Genomic DNA, 21279 nt, shown 5'->3' on the forward strand with positions numbered 1-21279 from the left:
CCATTATGAAGTCCCCTTCAGTGGAGGCTCTCAAATGTTTTCATGGAATGTTCAGATTTCATTTCCTTTTGTTGCATTGAAAAAGGAAATGTCATCAACTTAGCTAGTGAAACTAGTGTGATCAATTCCACTTTATCTAGTCAGTTTCACTTGCTTGTTCTCTGCTCCACTAGTGAAAGGCTGAGTCAACAGAGGCATGCAGTGAATAGGGCACTGGCTCAGGAGACCTATGCTTTGTTCCCATCTCTGCCACCATCCAAGGTCACAAAGCAGCTCAGGTCACTTTATCTCTCTGTGCCTCTCTTCACTCTCCCACCTTTGTCTGTTTAAATTGGAAGCTACTTGGGGCGGGGCCTCTCTCACCACATTCATGTATAGTGCCTAGCACAATGGGGACCTGACCTCAGCAGAGGCCTCTAGGGTCTACTGTCTATAAACAGATAAGATTGCTTGGGTTGCCAATACCTCAGCAGAAAGTAAAAAACCAAAAAGGCTGTCAGTGACTCAAAATATTTAACATTTTTATTCTCTTTATTATTAAAACCCTAAGCACGGGTCCCAAACTTCCCAGTGCCCTAGAGAACCTCTCCCTATAGCAGGGGAAACCTGGACACCAAGCCATGTGCAGGAGAACAAGTGAAACTGACCAATCTTGTTTCACTGAACAAAATCCAAGAAATTAACTAAATTCATTATTCCCAATGTAATAATTTATGGCAATCATTTATTAGCAGGAAAACCCCCCATACAGTCTCTTTGCATCTGATTTTATTTTATCTTGACAGCAGTAACCTTTTAATGTTGATGTGCCATTGAACCAGCCTGTCTAATCTGAGAGGCCATGTGGCTTGGCAGACTCAGTCTGGGATGTTGCCAGCTGGGTGATGATGGGCAAGTCACTTCACCTTTCTTATGCCTCAATACCCCCCCTCCTTAACACCCCAGTTTCTAAAAATGGGAAAGATACCATCCACAAAGCGCTTTAAGATCTACAGATGAAAAGCACTACATTTGAGATTTGGTGGATGAAGAAAGCATGAGTGCTTCCATCTCCAGTCCCTTCCAGGGTGATCAGCACCGAGGGAAGGAGCCAGCAAACACACAGGAAAAGACCCCAGAAGGTTTGGTTAAGCAACTCTTAAATAACCTTAACCTCCTGAGGCCATAAGCCTAGCATCTCCTTTTTCCCTCCTCTACTATCCACTGACCTGCCAAGAGGGACAACATCAAAATGGGGGTGATTCAGAGCAAGATTTAAGAACAGAGACATTCCCACATTACACTGCTGGAATTGATAGAATATTAGTACGCTGGCCTGTTGGGCAAGAGGAACAGTTTATCCAATACCTTGTGAAGTCTGGATTTCTTGTCTGGGCTGGCTGGTTCCTAGTTCTGTCCCCAAACCGGTTTGCCTGGTTAAGCTCTCAAAAGTTGAGCTCAAAGTGGTTAAAGATGGAAGAGACTTGTTATCTTAAAGACCACCCCTCTTCACAGGAAGGATGTGGACTCCCGATAAAGAATGTACCAGATAGTAAGATTACACTTAAAGACACGTGCTTACACATTGTGGAATTTATTTTCCAGAAGGAAAGGAGGAGTTGTGGGTTATGTCTGCAGCTTCACACCCCCCCCCTTCCCTGACCTGGTTTGTCCCAACAACCTGAGTTTGAGCAGGGACAGCAAGTGAAAGTGAGAGCGCATTAGAAGGAAAGAGAATTAACTGGCCAAGCAGGACTTAAAGCCAGCTAAGCATTTCAAAGGCTGTGCATTTGCACACCAGGAGGGGATTGCAGGGTCAAGATGAGATTAATGGGGGTGTAGAAACCATGAAGCCCACATGAACTCCTCAGACTTTAACCTAACCTTGTAATACTCCTCACATGGAGGTCAGTGAAATTCCCCAACCTTTTCCCTTTCTCCTGGGGATTTGCTGTGTGTTTTTCTATGGGAACCTTCTTCTCAAAACCACACAGGAGGAGCCTCTCTCCAGGGCAGGTTTCCTGCCCCCCATTCTCATAAATCTATTTTAATGCAGTGGTTTGTGCATTTCTCCCTATAAGTAAGCGTCCCTTGCTCTAAAGGAAGCAACACCTTGCTGCTCCCCACCCAGAGGAAGTGAGGTGGGGGAGGTACCCCCATAGACTGTCACTGACACTTCCTGAGGACAAACCCTCAATGGAAGCAGAGTTTAAGGGGAGTCCAATGAATTAGTCTCATGGGGATCCAAGGCCACCCATTCTGCTGTCTGCTTGGGGGCAAGGATAGGTTTTGCTGTTCAAGGAGAAACCTCCAGGGCATTGTATGGGGGGGGGGGGGGAGAAGAGGAAGGGAGGGGGAGGTGAAGGGCTTCTGCTTCAACATTTGCCGGGGAGGGGGCACTGTATGCCCCTCAGCTCTGAAGTTGCCCTTTGGATGTCCAGTAAGCCCCTCTCCACATTGCCTCCTACCTGTCTCGCTCCTGGATACGGCATGAAAGAGAAAAGACTTGCTGATTCCTCACCCCACAATATCCAGCCCAAATTGTTCCTCCTCTTGCTTAGCTTCCCCCACTGAATGGGGGGGGGGGGGGAAGGGAGAGAAGCAGGTGGACAAGAGTTTAGTTAACTGGCTCCTAAACTCCTCTTTTGTCACTGGCTCCCATTCCCTTGCAGGAGCCTCATGGGGGCAGGGATACAGATTACCGATACCCACAAATCGAAGTGGGAAGTGAATCCCGTTCTCAAGCAGGTCCCCTCCTCTTAGGCCCAGGCTGCAGATGAACAGGAGTTCATCGATACGACAGGATCAATCAGGAGGACTATTAGAGAGGTCGGCTTCTTTCTCCCTCCCTGGACAAGCTGCCCAACTCCACTCATGCATGAGCTGGGGGGGCGGGGGAAATTTGGCACCGACAAAGCAATAACAACCATCCTGCCCCCCACTCTCCCAAAGAACGGATGGAAAAAGGGGGTGCCCCCTGCCCGGGCTGGGAGATCACCACTTAGTATCGATAACCCATCAGAGGGCAGGGGGAAGGAGTGTGTGTAGGGAGAGGGGAAGGGTCACCGACCAGCCAGGATCAGGATCGGGACCGAGTCTGAGGTGTGGGTGTGTCACCGACCGACCGGGACCGAGCCCGAGCCCCCGGGGGGGGGGTGTCACCGACCGACCGGGACCGGGACCGGAACCGGGACCGAGCCCCGGGGAAGGTGGGGGGTCACCGACCGAGACCGGGACCGCTGTCCGGTGCCCCCGGCCGCACTCACCTCCCCGGCAGCTTAGCGCTCCGCTTCCAGAACTGCCTGCTGCTCTCCGCGGCCATGGCGGGCGCTGGGGCCGGGCCCCGGCCGGCTCCGGGCGGGGGGACAAGCAGGGGCCGCAGGTCCCGGAGCCGCGGGCCGAGGCCGCTTCACCTCCTCCCTCCGGAGGCCCCGCTGCCAGGCTCCGGCGCCGCCATTTTGGATCCGGGAGGGCCCACCCCGGCCATTGGCTTCCTGGCCCCGCGGCCTCCGGCTCGGCCAATCCTGAGCCGGGATCCGGCCCGGTCGTGAAGCGAGGGCGTCCGGGCAGAGGGGCGGGGCCGCGAGAGGCGGGAGAGACCATCTGCGGCCAGGGAGGAATAAACCATCTCCGCTGGAGTGGAGTGAACCATCTCCACTGAGGAGGGGGAAGGGGTCGGGTAAATCACCTCCACTGATTGGGAAAGGGAGAAGCTACTCTGCTTGGGAGAGGAGTGGGAGAATAGGGTAGATTTTCTGCCTTGAAGAGGAGGGGTAGAGTGTGTTAAACTATTTGCGTTTGGAGGGAGTTACACGCTCTGCACTGGGGAGGAGAGGGTTAAGCCATGCGCCCCAGACGCGGCGTGGAGTGGGATTAAACTAAGGAGTGGGTTAAACCATCTTCGCTGGGGGAGGATAGGTGGAGAGGGTTAAGCCATCTGCACTGAGAAGGAGGGAGTGATGTAGGATCAAACTGTTTGCACTGGGAGGGAGTGGGTGATAAAGCTGGCGGGCTCCTGCTGGGTCCCCTATGATTCAAGTCCAACCAATGTTTCCATATCACCCCCCTTTTCAGGTGCTTGTAACTTTGCCTTGGGGAGCCCTGAAACTTCCCACCTCTGGCCTCTGCCCAATGACAGTTTGTTTTTATTTATTTTAAGTTAAATTGGACAGGAAACATTCCAAATTCTGACACTTTCAGCTGAGAGTGGGGTGGGGGTCGGGGTGGGGGGAAGCACTTTCTCCATTAGCATAAAAATGTCTTAGATGTTTCAGTTCTAGGACCTGAGTGGTTTGGGGCTGAATCCTGGATTGCATCAAAAACACAACTCCCAGGTTGATCATGTGCCTCTTGGAATCGTGGTGGAAATCCACCTTGATTTGCCCAACCTTAAAAAAAAATCTTTTTTTGCCCATGCAAGTGGGATTACACAAGGAAAATGGTAATGCAAATTTTAAAACTTGTAAGGCGCTCAGTTATCCCGGTGATGAGCACAGTACATACGGCTAGGCAAATCAAAAAATAGGTCAGATGGATGGGTATGCATGGCAATTATATAAACAAACATTTCTCTCTCCTTGTGAAAATGTTATCGAATGTAATAGAAATTGGTAACTTTTCCATCGTGTTTTTGAACCATCCGATTAAATGCGATAAATAATTATAACTCTGCTATAGAATTCTACAGGATGGTAAAAAAGGAACTCACAGAAAGCTGCGGTGCCCTTTCAGATTTCAGTGGGGAGGGGACAACTTTCAGCAGGAGTCCAGAGGCTGTTTCAGTCCCCAGAAGCTCTTGGATTATTTGAAGAATAAAAGTGTAAAAATGAGCCTATTTCAGGAGCATTTGTTGTGATTATTTCCTATATGTTTAATAACAATTCATGAAGGTTTACTACAACAAAATGACCAGCACTGGACAAACAGGAAACTAAGCAAGCTAAGCAATCTGCACCTGTGGCATGTAGACCCAGTACCAAATAAAACCTATTTCAATTTGAGAAAACAACAAGGGTCCGAGCATACAGAAGTTTGCGAATACAGACTAACACGGCTGCTACTCTGAAACCTTCCATAGGAATGACACTCAAAGCAGACATCCCAAACCAGTAATTAACTAACAAAGTCAACTAAAAAGAAAAGGAGGACTTGTGGCACCTTAGAGACTAACAAATTTATTTGAGCATAAGCTTTCGTGAGCTACAGCTCACTTCATCGGATGCATAGAACTAAGTCAACTAATAAAATCTAAAAAAACCCTCCAAAAACAACCACTCTCCCCCAAGCAGAGTTTTGACTGAAAAGGGTGAAGTGCCAGATTGTTCATGTAATTGACTAGGGACTGTGCTAACACTCTTGATTTTATGTGGAAGGCTCTCAGATATTATGGTGAAGGGCGGCAGTATAAAACCCATATGTAGGGACACAGGCAGGTGCTACCAGTAGTCATTCTGAACAGAAACCTGTGTTTAGTCCAAAATGCTTTTGTGCATAATGAGCAGAGCATTCTGAATCATTGCTTTGTTTGGGAAGTCCCTAACATTCATTCGTAGGCTGATCCTTGTCAAACATTTTGAGCTTTCACCCCATCTTTTTCTCTTGTAGTACAGCAATTGCTCACCATGATACCACTTTGGGAACAACCACCCCTCCCCCCGCCCCCCCGTTCATCTAATGCCATCCACTGTCACTTGTGCTATTTTAGGGAGGAAAATTCCACAGATTCTCTTTAAGTAGAAACCTGGTCCAGGCAGCAGGTGTATTCCCAGCTTGATTGCATGTTCCTTCTCTTATACTGATTTCACGTCAGGGCAATTGCTTTGCCACCAGTGGAATCGCATCCTGATTTACACAGGCGCACGTGAGAAGAGAAGCAGGGCAAAGAAGCTCCTTTTCCTTCAGGCTGGTGTGTGACGAAGTGGGACTGTTCTTAATGTTTTCTCTGAATATTGTGGGGGTGCCTCAGTTTCCCCTATGCAGTTCTTAAGTATCTAGGTGGTGGGATAAGGGTGTATGATCATTGCAGAGCCCTAGAGGGCAGCTGTGTGCAGGGGTCTGGACACAGAGAATGGCCAGCACCCTGTTTCCTGGCAACTGATGGCCTGGCCCTTCCCCCCTGCAAGGTGACAGCTAAAGGGTTGAAGACAAAGAGATCAGGTGACCTCCTGGCCCAGGAAAGGGACAAAGCCCAGAGGAGGAGGAGCTGGAGAGAGTTTTCAGTTTGGGGCTGGCTCCGGACGTGGAGTGAAGTGCAGATGCGGTTGTCTGGCTCACTGCCCCCAAAATGGGCTCGGCTGAGGGGTCCTGTTCTCTGTACCGAAAAACTCTGTTTTAGACCATGTTCCTGTCATCTAATAAACCTCTGTTTTACTGGCTGGCTAAGAGTCACGTCTGACTGCGGAGTTGGGGGGCAGGACCCTCTGGCTTCCCCAGGACCCCGCCTGGGCGGACTCGCTGTGGGAAGCACACGGAGGAGCAGAGGAGGCTGAATGCTCCGAGGTCGGACTCAGGAAGGTGGAAGCCGTGTGTGAGCTTCTTGCCCTGAAGACAGTATGCTCCCAGAGAGGAGACTCCCCCTGAGTCCTGCCTGGCTTTGCAGGGAGCAGTTCCAGAGCATCGCCCGGGGACTCCGTGACATGGTGTTCACTAGCAAATAAGAATGTGCTGGAACGTGCTAACTAAAATGATCTCAAATGCAACTTTGCAGGCAGTCAGATGGACCTGAGCTTAAACCCCAAATCTGAAGATACCCTCCATACACCTAACATACCTAAAGTGACCATGGGCATGTCTACACTGCAATGTCAACCCAGATTTTGAACTCAGGCTCAAGCCTAACCCCCCTTTCATCTACACAGAAATTGCACTGACCCAGGGCTCGGACCCAGGACCCTTCAGGTGTGCAGGGTCTGAGTCTGTGTCAAGTCAGGACACAGGGATTCAAGCCCTATTGCTTTTCAGTGCGGATGCAGTCCCACTGGACTGGAGCCCACCAAAAGTATCCCACAATCGCAGGGGTCGACTTTCTTTGTCCTCTGAACAGTCAAGTATGGTGAACAGTTAACTTTTCCACAATGCATCATGAACAAAGGGCTAGAGTGGCCACCTTCTGGGAGGGTGCTAGGAAGTCTGGGATATGGATGGTGGGAGTCAAGCCTGCACAATGCAATGTAGATGCTGGAGCCTCAGGTTGGGACCTAGGGTTCAACACTTCCTAAAATGGGGTTAGCAATGAACGTAGATGCTCCAGCCCTAGGTGAACAAACCCAGTGTCTGCTTACTCAAGTTCTACTAACCCTGGGCTTACATTACAGTGTAGACATACATCATATGTCCTGGTTTTTCATCTGTATCCCTGGATCTTCTTTTGGAACATCTGGGATGGATGTGTTTGTGTCTCAGTGAAGCTTTCCCCCCCCCCACTTGTTTTTGTTTTACATTAGACATTCAGGGGTTTTTTAAACCCGGAAACTCTCTTGGAGATTGGAGGGCTGTTAGCCTTGTAGGGGGGGAAGGATAGTTCAGTGGTTTGAGCATTGGCCTGCTAAACCCAGGGTTGTGAGTTCAATCCTTGAGGGGGCCATTTGGGATCTGGGGCAAAAATTTGGGATTGGTCCTGCTTTGAGCAGGGGGTTGGACTAGATGACCTCCTGAGGTCCCTTCCAACCCTGATATTCTATGATCTATGGAACTCAAACGTGGGAGAAACACTTGGGGCATCTTTGTTAAAGATCCCACACCTTTCCATTAAGGAGTGGGGAAGGAAGAGACACTACACAGTTGAGATCTCCAAAGAATTATCCACCAAGAGCAGGAAGGAACTTTCCATTGTTGATATTTCCAAGGTTAAAAAACAAGCAGAACCATACCTCCCCCAACACCCCATGCACTCCCCTTTTTTTTAAAGGGGGGAAAATCTTCTGAATGTGAATGTGTGATACAAGTGACGTGTTGATCTCCCTGCCCCTGTCCTGCGGAGCGGGGGTGCAAGTACCGACTATAGAGCTCCTGGGCTTTAGTTTTTAGGTGGGTGTAGGTTTTGTGGCTGCTTCTCCAAGGAGCTGATCAGCCAGGGGGTTTATGACACTTGTGCTGAATCTGCTGTTGAGGGAAGGGAAGAAAGCTTCCTGCTCTATGGGAGGGGTGAAGTTAGAGGCGGTCAGTGGGAGCCTGCAGCAAAAGCTTGCCAGCCCCAGGAAACTTGCTGGAGTGCTGACTTTACCCTGGCATTTCCTATGTGTCTTTGGCTGCCTCCCGCAGGGATACAATTGCCAGCTAAGCCAGCTAACAGGGACTTGAGCAGAGGCCAGTTCCTAGACTGATGCCGTAACCGCCGGCTCATCCTTCTTCTCTGATGACTTCGGATCAGGACCTTTGTCCAGGACTCTACACTTTACCATTGCCCAGCAACTAGTTCCACATTATGGAATTTCTTTTCTGTATCAATTTTCTTTTCCTCTCTCTCTCAGAATAAAAACAACAAAATCCAACACCGTAAACATTGCATTACAATCGCTGTGTTCATGAAGAGAACACAAACGCTGCAAAGCCAGGCACCCCACGCCAGGGCGTTCCAAAGCGAACATTTCCCAGGCACCCTTAACTCTGTCCCTTGGCCTGGCTGCACTATTCGCCAGCTTTTTCAAGCCCTCAGCACCCACAATTGGTGCCAACGTTTCCTGAGAGTGCAGCTCCTGGGTAGACATCTAAGGAGGGGGCCAAGTTTGCAGACATGCTCAGCCCCTCACAGCTCCCATTGAGAACCATGGCCTCTGCTTTTGAGTCTCTAAATGGAAGCCGAGCTCCTTTGAAAACGGATCCTGTCGTATGATGTTCAATGACACGATCCCCTCAAGGGAGCTCAGAGCCTCTACAAATCAGGTCCTAAGTCTCCCAAGGCGGCCACTTTTGAAAATTTGGACCCAGGTTTATTTCTCCTAGCTTGTTTTGTAAGTCAATGAGGAGGGGTGGTTTGGCTGCTAAAGCAAAGAGCTGGACGCTGGGCCTCCTGGACTGTCTGTCATAACCTTCATCTGCGCGCTGGCCCATGCTCAAGTTTGTTCCTTTGAGTCCATCAAGGCAGCTAAGACCTTTGCGAAGGCCAGTCTGGACCCTCCTTAAACCAGTGAGACTCAGACGGAGGCTTGCGAGCCACGAGTGGTTCTTTAATGGGTCTCCTGCAGCTCTTTGCAGCACACAGTGTTAAAACATTGTGTGACTGAATTATTAACCAATCTAAGTTATTAATCAATCAGGATGCTTTTACTACCTTATTAACCAATTAAGTTTCTGACTTGCACTAAGTTATTAACTTATTTGCTGTGAGAATAATATATATATTTCCCCATCATTCACACAACTGTGTCTCTTTTGAGTAATGTTGATCGCTCCTGAACCACTGAGGTCTGAGTATCACTGCCCTAAACTTTTGTTACAGGCTGAAAACAAAACAAACATTTGCAATTCTGGAATATGTATTTGGGGAGCATTCAAACTGGCCTGTGCAGACATATATTAATTGCCTTGAGATAATTAGCAATCAATTTATTCAAGGTAAAAACTCAAGTGTCAACCTGTCCGTCTGACTGAGGGCAAGTCACTGCCCCGCTTTGTGCCTCAGTTTCCCCATCTGTAAAGTGGGGATAATAATGCAGGCCTGTGTCAAGAGGATTCCTTCGATACTCTCAAAAGTGCTGTGAGGACATGAGAAGGAAGGTGTTCTAGGTGGGCAAAATGCTATTATTTGTATAACAATTCAAGAAGAGAATGGGTCTGATTCTCCATTGCCCTGCACCAGGCGTGGTCACTTACACCAGGGCTAAGTGAGCAGAAAGTAAGTATAAACTGCTGGCGGGCTGATTTGCTGGCGTCGCTGGCCCCCTGTGCATGAGCGTGAATGATTTACATGCAGTGTGAGGTGAAGGAGAATGGCCCCCCATGTTTCTCTTGAACATTCAAGTGAGGAAGTGTCTTCTTTAAAGTTAGACAAGGATTCTGAGGACAGATTTTCTAGAGCTCAGCAGACACCACTGGGGTCAGGTTTTCAGACGACCCAAGCACTGAGCACATGAAAATCTGGCTCTTTGTTTCAATGCCTCAATGGGACACGCTAACACCAGAGGGCAGTGCAATTCTACAGCTGATAAGAAGCCAGGACACCTACACTCCCCTGCGCTATACACCTTACAGAGCTTCTCTTTTCTTCTGAACCAGCCAGCAGGAGCCTCCCAGCTGGAAGTTGGCCAAAGGCAAAGGCCAACTTTCGTTTCTGAGCAAGACTAAAAGTGAAGGGACAAGAATCAGTTCCCCTTCCTGCGCCCTGCCAAGCAGGGGAAAGTACTTAAAGCCAAGAGAAAGTTAATGTTGTGGCTCCCAGCTGCAGCGAGATCAGCCTCTCCAAGGCAGGGGCAAAGTAGGGGGCATGCATGCTTCCTCTTAAGTCCTATTAGAACAGAAAGCTTCAGAGTTTCATACTTCCATAGACTTTAAGGTCCGAGAGGACCATTAAATCACCTAGCCCAGTGGTTATCAAACTTTTGTACTGGTAACCCCTTTCAGATAGCAAGCCTCTGAGTGTGACCCCCCCCTTATAAATTAAAAACACTTTTTTATATATTTAACACCATTACAAATGCTGGAGGCGAAATGGGGTGTGGGGTGGAGGTTGACAGCTCACGACCCCCCATGTAATAACCTTGCGACCTCCTGAGGGGTCCCGACCCCCAGTTTGAGAACCCTTGACCTAGTCTGACCTCCTCTATATCATGAGTTCTCAACCTTTTTCTTTCTGAGGCCCCCACAACATGCTATAAAAACTCCTGGGCCCACCTGTGCCACAGAGGTACAAAAATAAAAAAAGAGAATATTATTTTTGTTTTACTTACTTAGTGTGAAACTCGTTGCTGATGCTGACCCACAGGCAGGGTGGCCTGCTGAGGTGAGTAAAGGGGCGGAGGTAGCGTTCCCTCCCCGAGTCCCACCGCCTGGGGCTGAAGCCGGGTTTATTTTGGCAGATCCCCTGAAACCTGCTCACGGCTACCCAGGGGGCTGCAGATCCTTAGTTGCGAATCACTGCTTAGAGAACTGCAGATACTCCTATAGTGAGCCTAGTAACTTGTGTTTGGCTAAAGCATATCTCCCAGAAAGGCACCCAGGGCTGATTGGACAACATCAAGAGATGGAAAATCCACCCCTTCCCTTGGCCACTTGTGCCAGTGGTTAATCGCCCACATTATGACAAATGCATGTCTTATTTCCAACGTGCCCTGTTTCTAACAGGGGCTCAAGGTACTAGCAGTGATCATCCTTGTGACGTCTTACATAGCGATCAGCCTGAGTCACTGCCCCCCCGCCACTTCCAAATCCTCAACATCTGGCAGTCGGCATCTCACTTTCATAAACGGCCCCTCTCTTTATAATGGGCTGGAAAAGACTTGAGATCAAAACACATCCCCCCCAAAGATTAGGCTGATCAAAATCTGCAACCAGCTTTTGCAGCTGGAGCTCAGCCTTCCCTTCCATCTGGTTAGCAAACTCACCATGCACCGCAAACGACGTGAACACAAATCACGTCACCGAGAGACAACACCGCTTTGCTCATAGCCCTTTGCAAACCATGAATGCACGAAACCTCACAACTTCATAATCAGCGGGCGGTCAGATCTGTATTACTAGTCCCGGTTTGCAGAGGGGGAAACTCTGGCACAGTGAGTCCAAAGGTCAATGGTTTCTGAAGCGGCCATCGACTCGGGTCACCTCCAGGTTCGGGACACCTTGGTGCCTGAATTTCAGAAGCATGAGGCACCTGTAAGTGCAGCAGAAGCCAATGGGGGCTGTAAGTGCTCAGCATCTCTGAAATCAGGCCTGCTTACCATGCCCCGGGGAACGTAACCTCCTTGAACCAGGGGACAGGCTTGACAATCTGGTCTAAGTGCTCAGGGTCTGCCCCAATTCCCACTGAAGTCTGTAGAAAGATTCCTTTTCATGTCAGTGGTCACTGAATTGGGTCCTTCGCAATCCAGGCTGGATAGGGTGATAAGGAGGATGGAGAGGATAGGTCAGGACAGGAGATAGAGAAAATTCCCTCTCACTAGGAATTTTACCTCTGGTTTCTCCACAGATTGGCCCCACAGGCTTTGTTCCTTGGGGAAATTGTTTGGGAACGACTCCGATGAAATCAGCCCTAGTTACAAGACATTCCCCTCCTCTCTGATGGGCTAAGCCAGCATCCCAATTACTGCCCCCCAAAGGAAGGTGGTGCTCAGATTTTAATCCCTTACTTGCCATCTCGCAGCAGGGTGGGAGAGGAAAAGTTTGACTTTAAGGTTTTATTCTGCCCAAATCCTGGTTTTCCCATGACAGGTGAAATGCACCCCAGGGCAGAGGGCCCTCATGGGGCTAGACCGGCAAATGAACTCGCAGACAGATAGTCAAGGGCTCAGCATCCGCAACTGGGACGTGGTTTTCTAATGAGCTCATTCAGGCACCTAAGGGGATGAAATACCACCTGCAAGCTGAGGAAAGGCACCGATCAGCAAAGGGAGCCAGGCTCCAGCTGTCTGAGGCCAGCTCCCCATTCCTGTGTGACATCAGTTTGGTGGGGCTCAGCCCAATTCCCAGCAGCCAGGCATTCGCTTCACACAAACACCACAACCAGCAGTGACTCAGGCCACCTGGTCAGCAGCCTCAGTGGAGAAGGCAAGGCCCTACTGAGACTAAATTCCCCCATCAGGCCCTCCACAGCTGAGTCTCATTGACAGATTAGGATGGGGGGAAGCTGGCCACGGGCCGAAGCAGAGCAAGAGGGAAGGGAGGAAGCCCCCATTAAAAGAACCAGAAGTCCTAGAGATCACTCCAGCCCTCAGCTCAAAAGCCTCGTCTCCAGCCCAGGTCCGTCACGAGTAAGCACAGAGTGGGGAGGGAATACTACAAAGTTTATGGTAACGCTGGTTCTGGGGGTAACCATGGTAGGGAGGGATGGGACGGAATAAAAAGCATGCGAGCGGTTAGGGAGCTCCCACTGGGGTCAGGTATTTACGGCTGGCGGGGGTGAGTGTAAGGGCCAATGGAGGGAGTATTTAGGGGAACTGGTGCCACTCGCTCAGTGTGGCACGGACGGGTATGCTAGGCCCGATGTGCTTTCAGTGACGCCGGTATAAGCCTCCAAGCGAAGAGGGGCTCTGGCCTACATGCGACGCCCGCGAAGTCAAGAGTTACTCCGGGCTCACGCTGGCCCAGGGTTTGCATTGAGAAGGATTCTCAGACGAAGCTGACGAGACACGGTCCGGCAGCTAAGGGAGCGTGGGGGGCGAGTGAGCGTACGTCGGCTCATGATGATTAGTTATGATTGGTACCGTGGGCGGGGGCGTGCCCAGGGAGCAGGGCCCCCCTGTGCTAGGCGCTGTACAAATACAGTTCCAAAGGCTGTTTACTGTTGATGGCTCCAGCATAAAACGAGAGAAAGAGCCAAGACAGTGGAACACTGAGGCTTTATTCATTCCCACCAGGCCTCTCTCATCAAGCACTTCCTGCCAGTAGAGTTCCCAGATATTACCCTCTCCATACCGTCATCCTCTGACACCCCCTCTTGGGAAGCCGTCTCACGTAACACTCTCAGATGCACTGGTACTTATGTTGTCCATGAATGCCTCAGGAAGCCGTTGACTAGGCTGGAATAAAACCTTATCAGGCCATCTTATGTTCGATCAGTGCTGGAGTGGTACCAGTGCCGCAAGGAGCTCCTCGCTCCTATGATAGCAGCCCCGTCAAAGGCTCCCTGAGCTGAATAACAGCCCTTGTCAAACAGCGACTTTGGGCAAGTTTGTCTGGGCCTCAGTTTCTCACGGGTGACCTGGGGCTAATTGTACCTTTCCTCTCTCCCACTCTTTGCTGCCCTGTCTGTTGAGATTGTCAGCTCTCTGGGAGAGGCGTTGTCTATTGTGTATATATATGTGCAGCATCTAGCACGATGGGGCCCTGGGCCCCACATACACAACAGAAATAAGAATAGAGTCCACACAAACAGACTCACACAGCCCTGATCTTGATTGGGGCCTGCAGGCGCTCTCATAATGTACCCTGTGGTCTGGGACGGCGCTCTTTGGCAGAAGGGATACAGTAATACAAATTAATAGATTTCCATTTATTTGGGTCCCTTTGGAATCCACATACACCAACCTAAGATGGCCCCCAGAACTTTTTTTTTTTTAAAGTTTGGAAAGGGGGAATGGGAATTGCTCAAACCTGACTTCGATAGAAATTTTTTTTAAAGTTGCAATGAAAGCCACTTGTATGTGGCTGTTAACAATTCCTCTGCAGGATTTGCCACCCAAACCTTGCAGCTTTGGGGTAAGGCACAGAGGCCGAAAGTGAAACTGATTAGACTAGTTCCACTCTCCCAGCTGGAAACATTCGCAGTGGTACAGAGTAATTGAGAGTCAGGCCACAACAATTATGAGATTGGCTTAAAAATCATGGTTTTTAAAATGAATAAACATGGGTTCTTTGTCTTGCCTTTAGGCAGAACTCGGGTAACGTTTTCTGGATTTTCTCCACAACCATGAGGGCTAGAAATTTTTTTTTAAACAGAAGTCGACATTCTCACCAAATCACTTGCCTCCAGGAGCTGGGGCTTTAAGAAAAACACCAAATATCGCAAGTCTCTAATGAAGATAAAATGAAGATAAAATGATGGGAGTTGACAATACTGCCGTTCTTGCCCCAGTGAACCTATAATCTAAGGCCCTGATCCTGAAAACACTTGAGCAGGTGCATAACTTTGCATCTGTTAAGAGTGTGCATGATGGGAGGGCCTGAATTCTTTTTAGCTTCTTTTAAGGGAGGAAGCCAAACAGAGTCACTCCCCATCCTAAAGTGCAGGATCTAGGGCTGGCAGTAATACATCCCTGCCCCATGTGGGGTCAAAAATCTCTTCATTGCCTGAACAGACCAAGGAGGCACTACTGATTTCTTGGCCATGGAGACAAGTCCTCCCCCAGGCCCCTGTCCTAGGTGCTGGTCTCCAGCAGGGGGAAGCAGCTTACCTTTTTCTGGCTCTAGGCAGGTGGATAATTTGGTTTCTGCCAATATTTGGGTCAGGTGCCTTCTGTTTGGCCATAGTTAGTGTCTAACTGTTAGATTAGCCCACTGCTACCTTCTGTTTTTTGTTTGTTTGTTTGCATCTTCATCTGAAGCATCTGGCACTGGCCACTGTTGGAGAAAGGATCCTGGACTAGATGGACCTTGGTTCTGATCCCATCTGGCAATTCCTGTGTTCCCTTTGCTTTATAGGTTCCTGGTGAGCTGAGTAGTTGGAGGAGTTATTCCTTTAGCAGAGCAGGGTCCCAATGGGAAGAGTATATGGTCTCTCAGCCATTAACGGCTAAGGTCCGTGGCACAGTGGCGAGGCATCATTTCCAGCCGGTGCAAAGATATCGCAGCCGATCCATCCACCAGGTCTCCTCCCTTTTCTCTCTCAGAAGGAGGTACGTTAGCCCTGACCTGCTCACTGAGTCTAACCTTTGAGGGGCTGGAAATGCCTCCTGTTGGTGGGAATGAAAGATGGAGACGAAATTGAAAGGCCTATTTCCGGATGTCCCCATTCAAACAAACTTCCATTGACACTGATGGGAGTTTGCTTGATTAAAGCTCCAGGCTTTGGCCTTTTGAGTTCAGTGGGAATTTCTGGCAGTCATAGCCTAGAAATCTGGCCAGAGCACCACAATGGGAGCTTCTGAGCACTGAGCTAATTTGGTCAACCTGGCCTAGAGAGCAGGTCCTGCTGGGCTCTTATGAATCTGGAAAACATGGTCTGTGGATTTCCAGGAGAGCTGTGGGCGCTCAGCCCCGCTGAGGAGTCAGCCTGCAGGCTTGGCTTTGCACCTTTTCTTTTAAGTTATTTTATTTTATTTTGCAATGCTTTTTTTTTTTTTTTTTTTTTTAAATGTCTGTGTCAGTATAGAGCTGGCTCAAGGGGCCTGCAATCTAGAGCTAAGTGGTTACACTGCAGCAAATAATTGATTCAACATATATTTGGTGATTTTAATGAAATAATAATAAAGACCTCACTCTAATCTAGCACTTTTCATCTGTCGTTCTCAAAGCGCTTTACAAGGGAGGGCACAGTAGCATTATCCCCATTTTACAGGTGGGGAAACTGAGGCACGGAGAGGGACGTGACTTGCCCAAGATCACCCAGCAGCCCAGTGGTAGAGGTGGTAGAACCCAAATCTCCTAAGTGCTCTATCCACCAGGCTGCCAACAGCTGGGAGACTGCTAGACTCTATGTTATTGAGATTAAAATAATAAGGAGGCCTATGCAAGGGCTTAGGCACCTAACATCATTAATTATTCGGTAAACACAATTAAATTTAATCTCACCAGCATTAAAATTAGTTCCACAGGAACTCGAGCAATCAACCACCTGTCCCCTTCACTGTTTCTAAAAGGGGACTAGAGTGGGCCCCCTTTACAGCAGGCAGGTCTCTCAATGCAGGAGCTCAGGAGCATGGCTTGTTGTTGATTAAGGGGGCTGGGAACCCTTCTCTGCACTTGAGGGTTGGGGGATGTGGAACGCGGTCAAGAGCACATAGGATCATGGGGGACATAACCAAGTTTTGGTTTAGCAGGAATCTTGGTGAGATGGGGCTACAGAGTGTGTGTGTGTGTGAGTGAGATGGGGTTACAGTGTGAGAGAGAGAGATGGGGTTACAGTGTGTGTGTGTGTGTGAGAGAGAGAGAGAGATGGGGTTACAGAGTTGTGTGTCTGTGTGTGAGAGATGGGGTTACAGAGGGTGTGTGTGTGTGAGTGTGAGATGGGGTTACAGTGTGAGAGAGAGAGATGGGGTTACAGTGTGTGTGTGTGAGTGTGAGATGGGGTTACAGTGTGAGAGAGAGAGATGGGGTTACAGTGTGTGTGTGTGTGTGAGAGAGAGAGAGAGATGGGGTTACAGAGTTGTGTGTCTGTGTGTGAGAGATGGGGTTACAGAGGGTGTGTGTGTGTGAGTGTGAGATGGGGTTACAGTGTGAGAGAGAGAGATGGGGTTACAGTGTGTGTGTGTGTGTGAGAGAGAGAGAGAGATGGGGTTACAGAGTTGTGTGTCTGTGTGTGAGAGATGGGGTTACAGAGGGTGTGTGTGTGTGAGTGTGAGATGGGGTTACAGTGTGAGAGAGAGAGATGGGGTTACAGTGTGTGTGTGTGTGTGTGAGAGAGAGAGAGAGATGGGGTTACAGAGTTGTGTGTCTGTGTGTGAGAGATGGGGTTACAGAGGGTGTGTGTGTGAGAGAGAGAGAGAGAGATGAAGTTACAGAGTGTGTGTGTGTGAGAGAGAGAGAGTTACAGAGGGTGTGTGTGTGAGATGGGGTTACAGTGTGTGTGTGTGTGTGTGTGAGATGGGGTTAGTGTGTGTATGTGTGTGAGAGAGAGAGAGAGAGAGAGCGTTACAGAGGGTGTGTGTGTGAGATGGGGTTACAGTGTGTGTGTGTGAGAGAGAGAGAGATGGAGTTACAGAGGGTGTGTGTGTGAGATGGGGTTACAGTGTGTGTGTGTGAGAGAGAGAGAGATGGAGTTACAGAGGGTGTGTGTGTGAGATGGGGTTACAGTGTGTGTGTGTGTGAGAGAGAGAGAGAGATGGAGTTACAGAGGGTGTGTGTGTGAGATGGGGTTACAGTGTGTGTGTGTGAGAGAGAGAGAGATGGGGTTAGTGTGTGTGTGTGTGAGATGGGGTTAGTGTGTGTGTGTGTGTGTGTGTGTGTGAGAGAGAGAGAGAGAGAGAGAGAGAGAGAGAGAGTTACAGAGGGTGTGTGTGTGAGAGAGAGAGAGAGAGAGAGTTACAGAGGGGGTGTGTGTGAGAGAGAGGGAGAGATGGAGTTACAGAGGGTGTGTGTGAGATGCGGTTACAGTGTGTGTGTGTGTGTGTGTGTGAGAGAGATGGAGTTACAGATGGGGTGTGTGTGAGATGGGGGTACAGGGTGGGTGTGTGTGTGTGAGAGAGATGGAGTTACAGATGGGGTGTGTGTGTGAGATGGGGGTACAGGGTGGGTGTGTGTGTGTGAGAGAGATGGAGTTACAGATGGGGTGTGTGTGAGATGGGGTTAGTGTGTGAGAGAGTGAGAGAGAGAGATGGAGTTACAGGGTGTGTGTGTGAGATGGGGGTACAGGGTGTGTGTGTGTGCGCACACGCTAATCAATTCTCCTTGGGAGTCCAAACGACGATCTCCCACCACACGATGTTTCAGCCTGATCCTTTTCCTTTCCAGCACAGCCGTGGGCTCACTGGCTCCATACCTAACACAAGCCCCGCCGACGTCTTTCCTCGCTTGCCTTTCTACTCTGCGACGCTCCTTCGGTTTCCTTGGCCAGCGAAGTTGCCTGTGGAGAAAACATGATCATCTTGTGCCCGGGGGGGTTCTGTGGCATGACCCCCAAGGCCGGGGCCATTGTCGCTGCTGTCTACATGATCCTAGTGACCAACATGTACCTGATCTTTGAGTTTGGCCACTTTGAACGAGCAATGACAGACATGGCGCAAATCAAGCCCTTTAACATGACCAAGCTGGGGAAGATGCTACCGTATTGCTACTATACAGCCATCACGCTGGCCATCATGACCTACCCGGTGTGTGTCTTCCTCATCTACTCAGTCCACAAGCGGCACTACAGGGGGTTGTTCGCCTATGTCGCATGGATCACCTTCTACGACCTGGCTAACTGCTTCGTCGTGGCCCTGGCTTACCAGGTCTCCAAAGAAGCCTGGTTTTCCCTCAGCCCCCTGGAGTGGTTTGGGCTGGCCACCAGGATCCCCATGGATTGCTTCTGGCTCTCCTTCATTGTCACATATGCCCTGCTGATTACTGACAGCAAAGGGAAAGGAAGGCTGTCGCTCAGGCTGAGGCGGATCTCTAAGAACGTGTCAGAACCGCCCAAGTTTAGGTTGAGCTCCATTGCTCGGAAAGGCGTGTGAGGGGAGGTTTCGGAGCACTGCATTGGGCTCCATTTTCACATATTTCCTACTGGTGGAGATGAGAGACCATTACCTGTATAATCTCCTTCCTCTGTTGTGTAATTCAGTGTTTCTCTTGCTGTTGCTGCATTTCCCAGGCTGTGCGTTCAAGTCCTGAATAAACCCCCCAAAGCCCATCGTTTATATTTGTGTTTTAGGTTCTTCCCAGGCTTTTATTTTGCAACAGGGAGCCACAGGATGTGGGAACTGGGAGTCGGCAGAACTGGGCCTTTCCACAGCTCTGCGACCGACTCACCAAATGACCTTGAGCAAGTCACGTCATCTCCCTCTACCTCAGTTTTCTCATCTGTAAAAGGGAGAGAAAGATCTTGACGTATAGTATATAGGGAAGGCACTTGAAGCTCGAGGGATGAAAAGCCTGACATAAGGCCAGCTTTTGAAAGGTATTTAGGCATTGCGGGGCTCAGCATTGCAACACCTAACTGATTTAGGAGCCTCACTCTCATTTTAAAAAGGGATTTAGGCACTTGGGACAGCTGTAAGCTATGATCAGGGTATTGTAAGAGCCCCGTGGCAGATGCTGCTGAGAGGATGCATTCAAGTAGACCACGCACTGATGACTTTTTGGCCTATACACTCACCTGGGCTGACTCCCTATCTGATGGAAGAGGCTGTGGCTGCTTTTTCCTGCTACGCCCTCCCGCCCGTGGACTTTCTGCCAGTAGGGGCCTCTAGCAGGATCGGCAGCACAGATCTTTGGCATGCAGCCTAAGCAAATTGTTGCATGGTTGCCAGGTAAGAGTAAACAAATACAGCACCACACTACTGACATAACTACGCAGCTCCTCTATCTAGGACGTAGGCTGCCACAAAACTATTTACGTCACATCCCAGGAAGCACTGGTTTTGAGCAGCACCTTCGGGGGGACAGTGTAGGAACTGGAGCTTAGCAGTGCAGTTGCACATTGTGGACAATAGCCAGGCAGAGTGAGGTTAGCGAGCACAGGTGCCAGCCCAGACTGCAGGTGCACCTTGCTTTGCGGAATAACCTCTCTAATAAAGCACAGGAACCTCCGGACCTGCCAAAGCGGAGAATAGTGCCAATAGGTTTTGTTGCATCTCTGTTGCCCATCAGGGCTATCAACACTGTGTTGGGGACGTCCCCTACCTAGCTGCCAAGATTTTGGAACAACTGAAGAAGAGAGCAGCTTCCAGAAAAGCCAAGCCAGTGCATGCTGGGGCAGGACTTTGGAATTTTTGCCTGGTGCTGTCAGAGGCTCTAGCTAGCCCCCTGAGCTCAAGCCCATTCTACCCGCGGGGTCTGAGATCGTGTGGCTAACGCTAGCCTCCACAGGTTCCAAGATGTCCACCCTGCTATTTTCTAGGGTGTTCCCAGCTGCAGTGTAAACATACCCAGTTAGGTGCCATTGACTTCCCAGGGCTTCAGCCCACGTTTAAATGTTTTCCTGAACCAGGATCTTAGATGGATTTAACTCCCAGCCTCAGTGAGAGTTATGCCTACGTGACAAAGGGACTAATTAGGCTCTATGTGCTCCTTGGTACTCTGCGCCATTTGGATGTCATGTCTCCCTGACAGCATTTCCCTCCTACTGAGCTGGCCTGGCCGGGCAATAGACATAAGCTGCAGCAGGAAGCATAGTGACTATCATTGCATCGGTCTCTGCAGGGCTTGACACTCTGATCTGACTTGGCCTTTCTGTGGTGAGGTTTCTAAGAAGTGGAATAGCAGTTGAGCAGTGTGTTTACGGGAAGGAAGGAGAGCCTCCACTCAGTGGGGAGCAGTTTGCTGTGATACTGTAACTGCGCCCGGCTAAATTTCACTCACTGCAAGAGACTCATTTGCTGCCCTAAATGTGTGAGATGGACTTTCTCAAAATAAGGAGTTATAAAGTTTGTTTTGGTCTAGCACAAGAGCCTGCAGTTAAATGAAAACCACAGAGCTCAGTAGCCCCCAGCCTTTGAAGATGTGGAGCTGAGCTTTCTTGTTCAGCCCACCTACAAAAAAAAACAACTCACTAATGCCTTTCCTCAAAGGGACCTGCAAGGGCTGTACAGAGGACTCTTTACAGATGGGGAAACTGAGGCATAGAGCAGAAAATGACTTGGCCCGGGGTACACAGCAAGGAAGTTGCAGTGCAGGAATACAACTCCTATATCCTGCTGCTCATGCTTGTAGTCCAGCGCCATACCTAGAAGACTCTAGGCAACCCCAGTGCTCACTTGGTGGCAGGCACCTTGCTGGAGATTAGCAGTGCCGAGAGGGTCAAATATTTCCCCAGGAGGCTACAACCAACAGGGTTTTAAAAAGAAGTGCACTGTG

At 49.6% G+C, this 21279-nt stretch overlaps 2 protein-coding genes across 3 annotated transcripts in view; one reads left to right on the plus strand and one right to left on the minus strand.

The window, feature by feature from the left end:
* The window catches only part of TBC1D22B (TBC1 domain family member 22B), a 37376-nt gene extending 33863 nt beyond the window's left edge, over nucleotides 1-3513 (minus strand). Inside the window, exon 1 of one of the 2 annotated variants that reach the window (XM_073320223.1) lies at nucleotides 3246-3510. In XM_073320223.1, the coding sequence (XP_073176324.1) occupies nucleotides 3246-3301 (56 nt within the window). In that variant the 5' untranslated portion in view covers nucleotides 3302-3510. Of the gene's footprint in view, nucleotides 1-3245 lie in introns of both variants that reach the window. The other variant, XM_073320224.1, reaches the window with a different exon arrangement.
* Nucleotides 3514-18359: 14846 nt separating this feature from the next.
* TMEM217 (transmembrane protein 217) lies at nucleotides 18360-18938 on the plus strand. The gene has a single exon (XM_073320410.1). The coding sequence runs from the start codon at nucleotides 18360-18362 to the stop codon at nucleotides 18936-18938; it is 579 nt and encodes a 192-aa protein (XP_073176511.1).
* Nucleotides 18939-21279: the final 2341 nt, after the last annotated feature.

The sequence above is a fragment of the Lepidochelys kempii genome, chromosome 21 (assembly GCF_965140265.1).
Source record: "Lepidochelys kempii isolate rLepKem1 chromosome 21, rLepKem1.hap2, whole genome shotgun sequence".
NCBI classification, from domain to species: Eukaryota; Metazoa; Chordata; order Testudines; family Cheloniidae; genus Lepidochelys; species Lepidochelys kempii.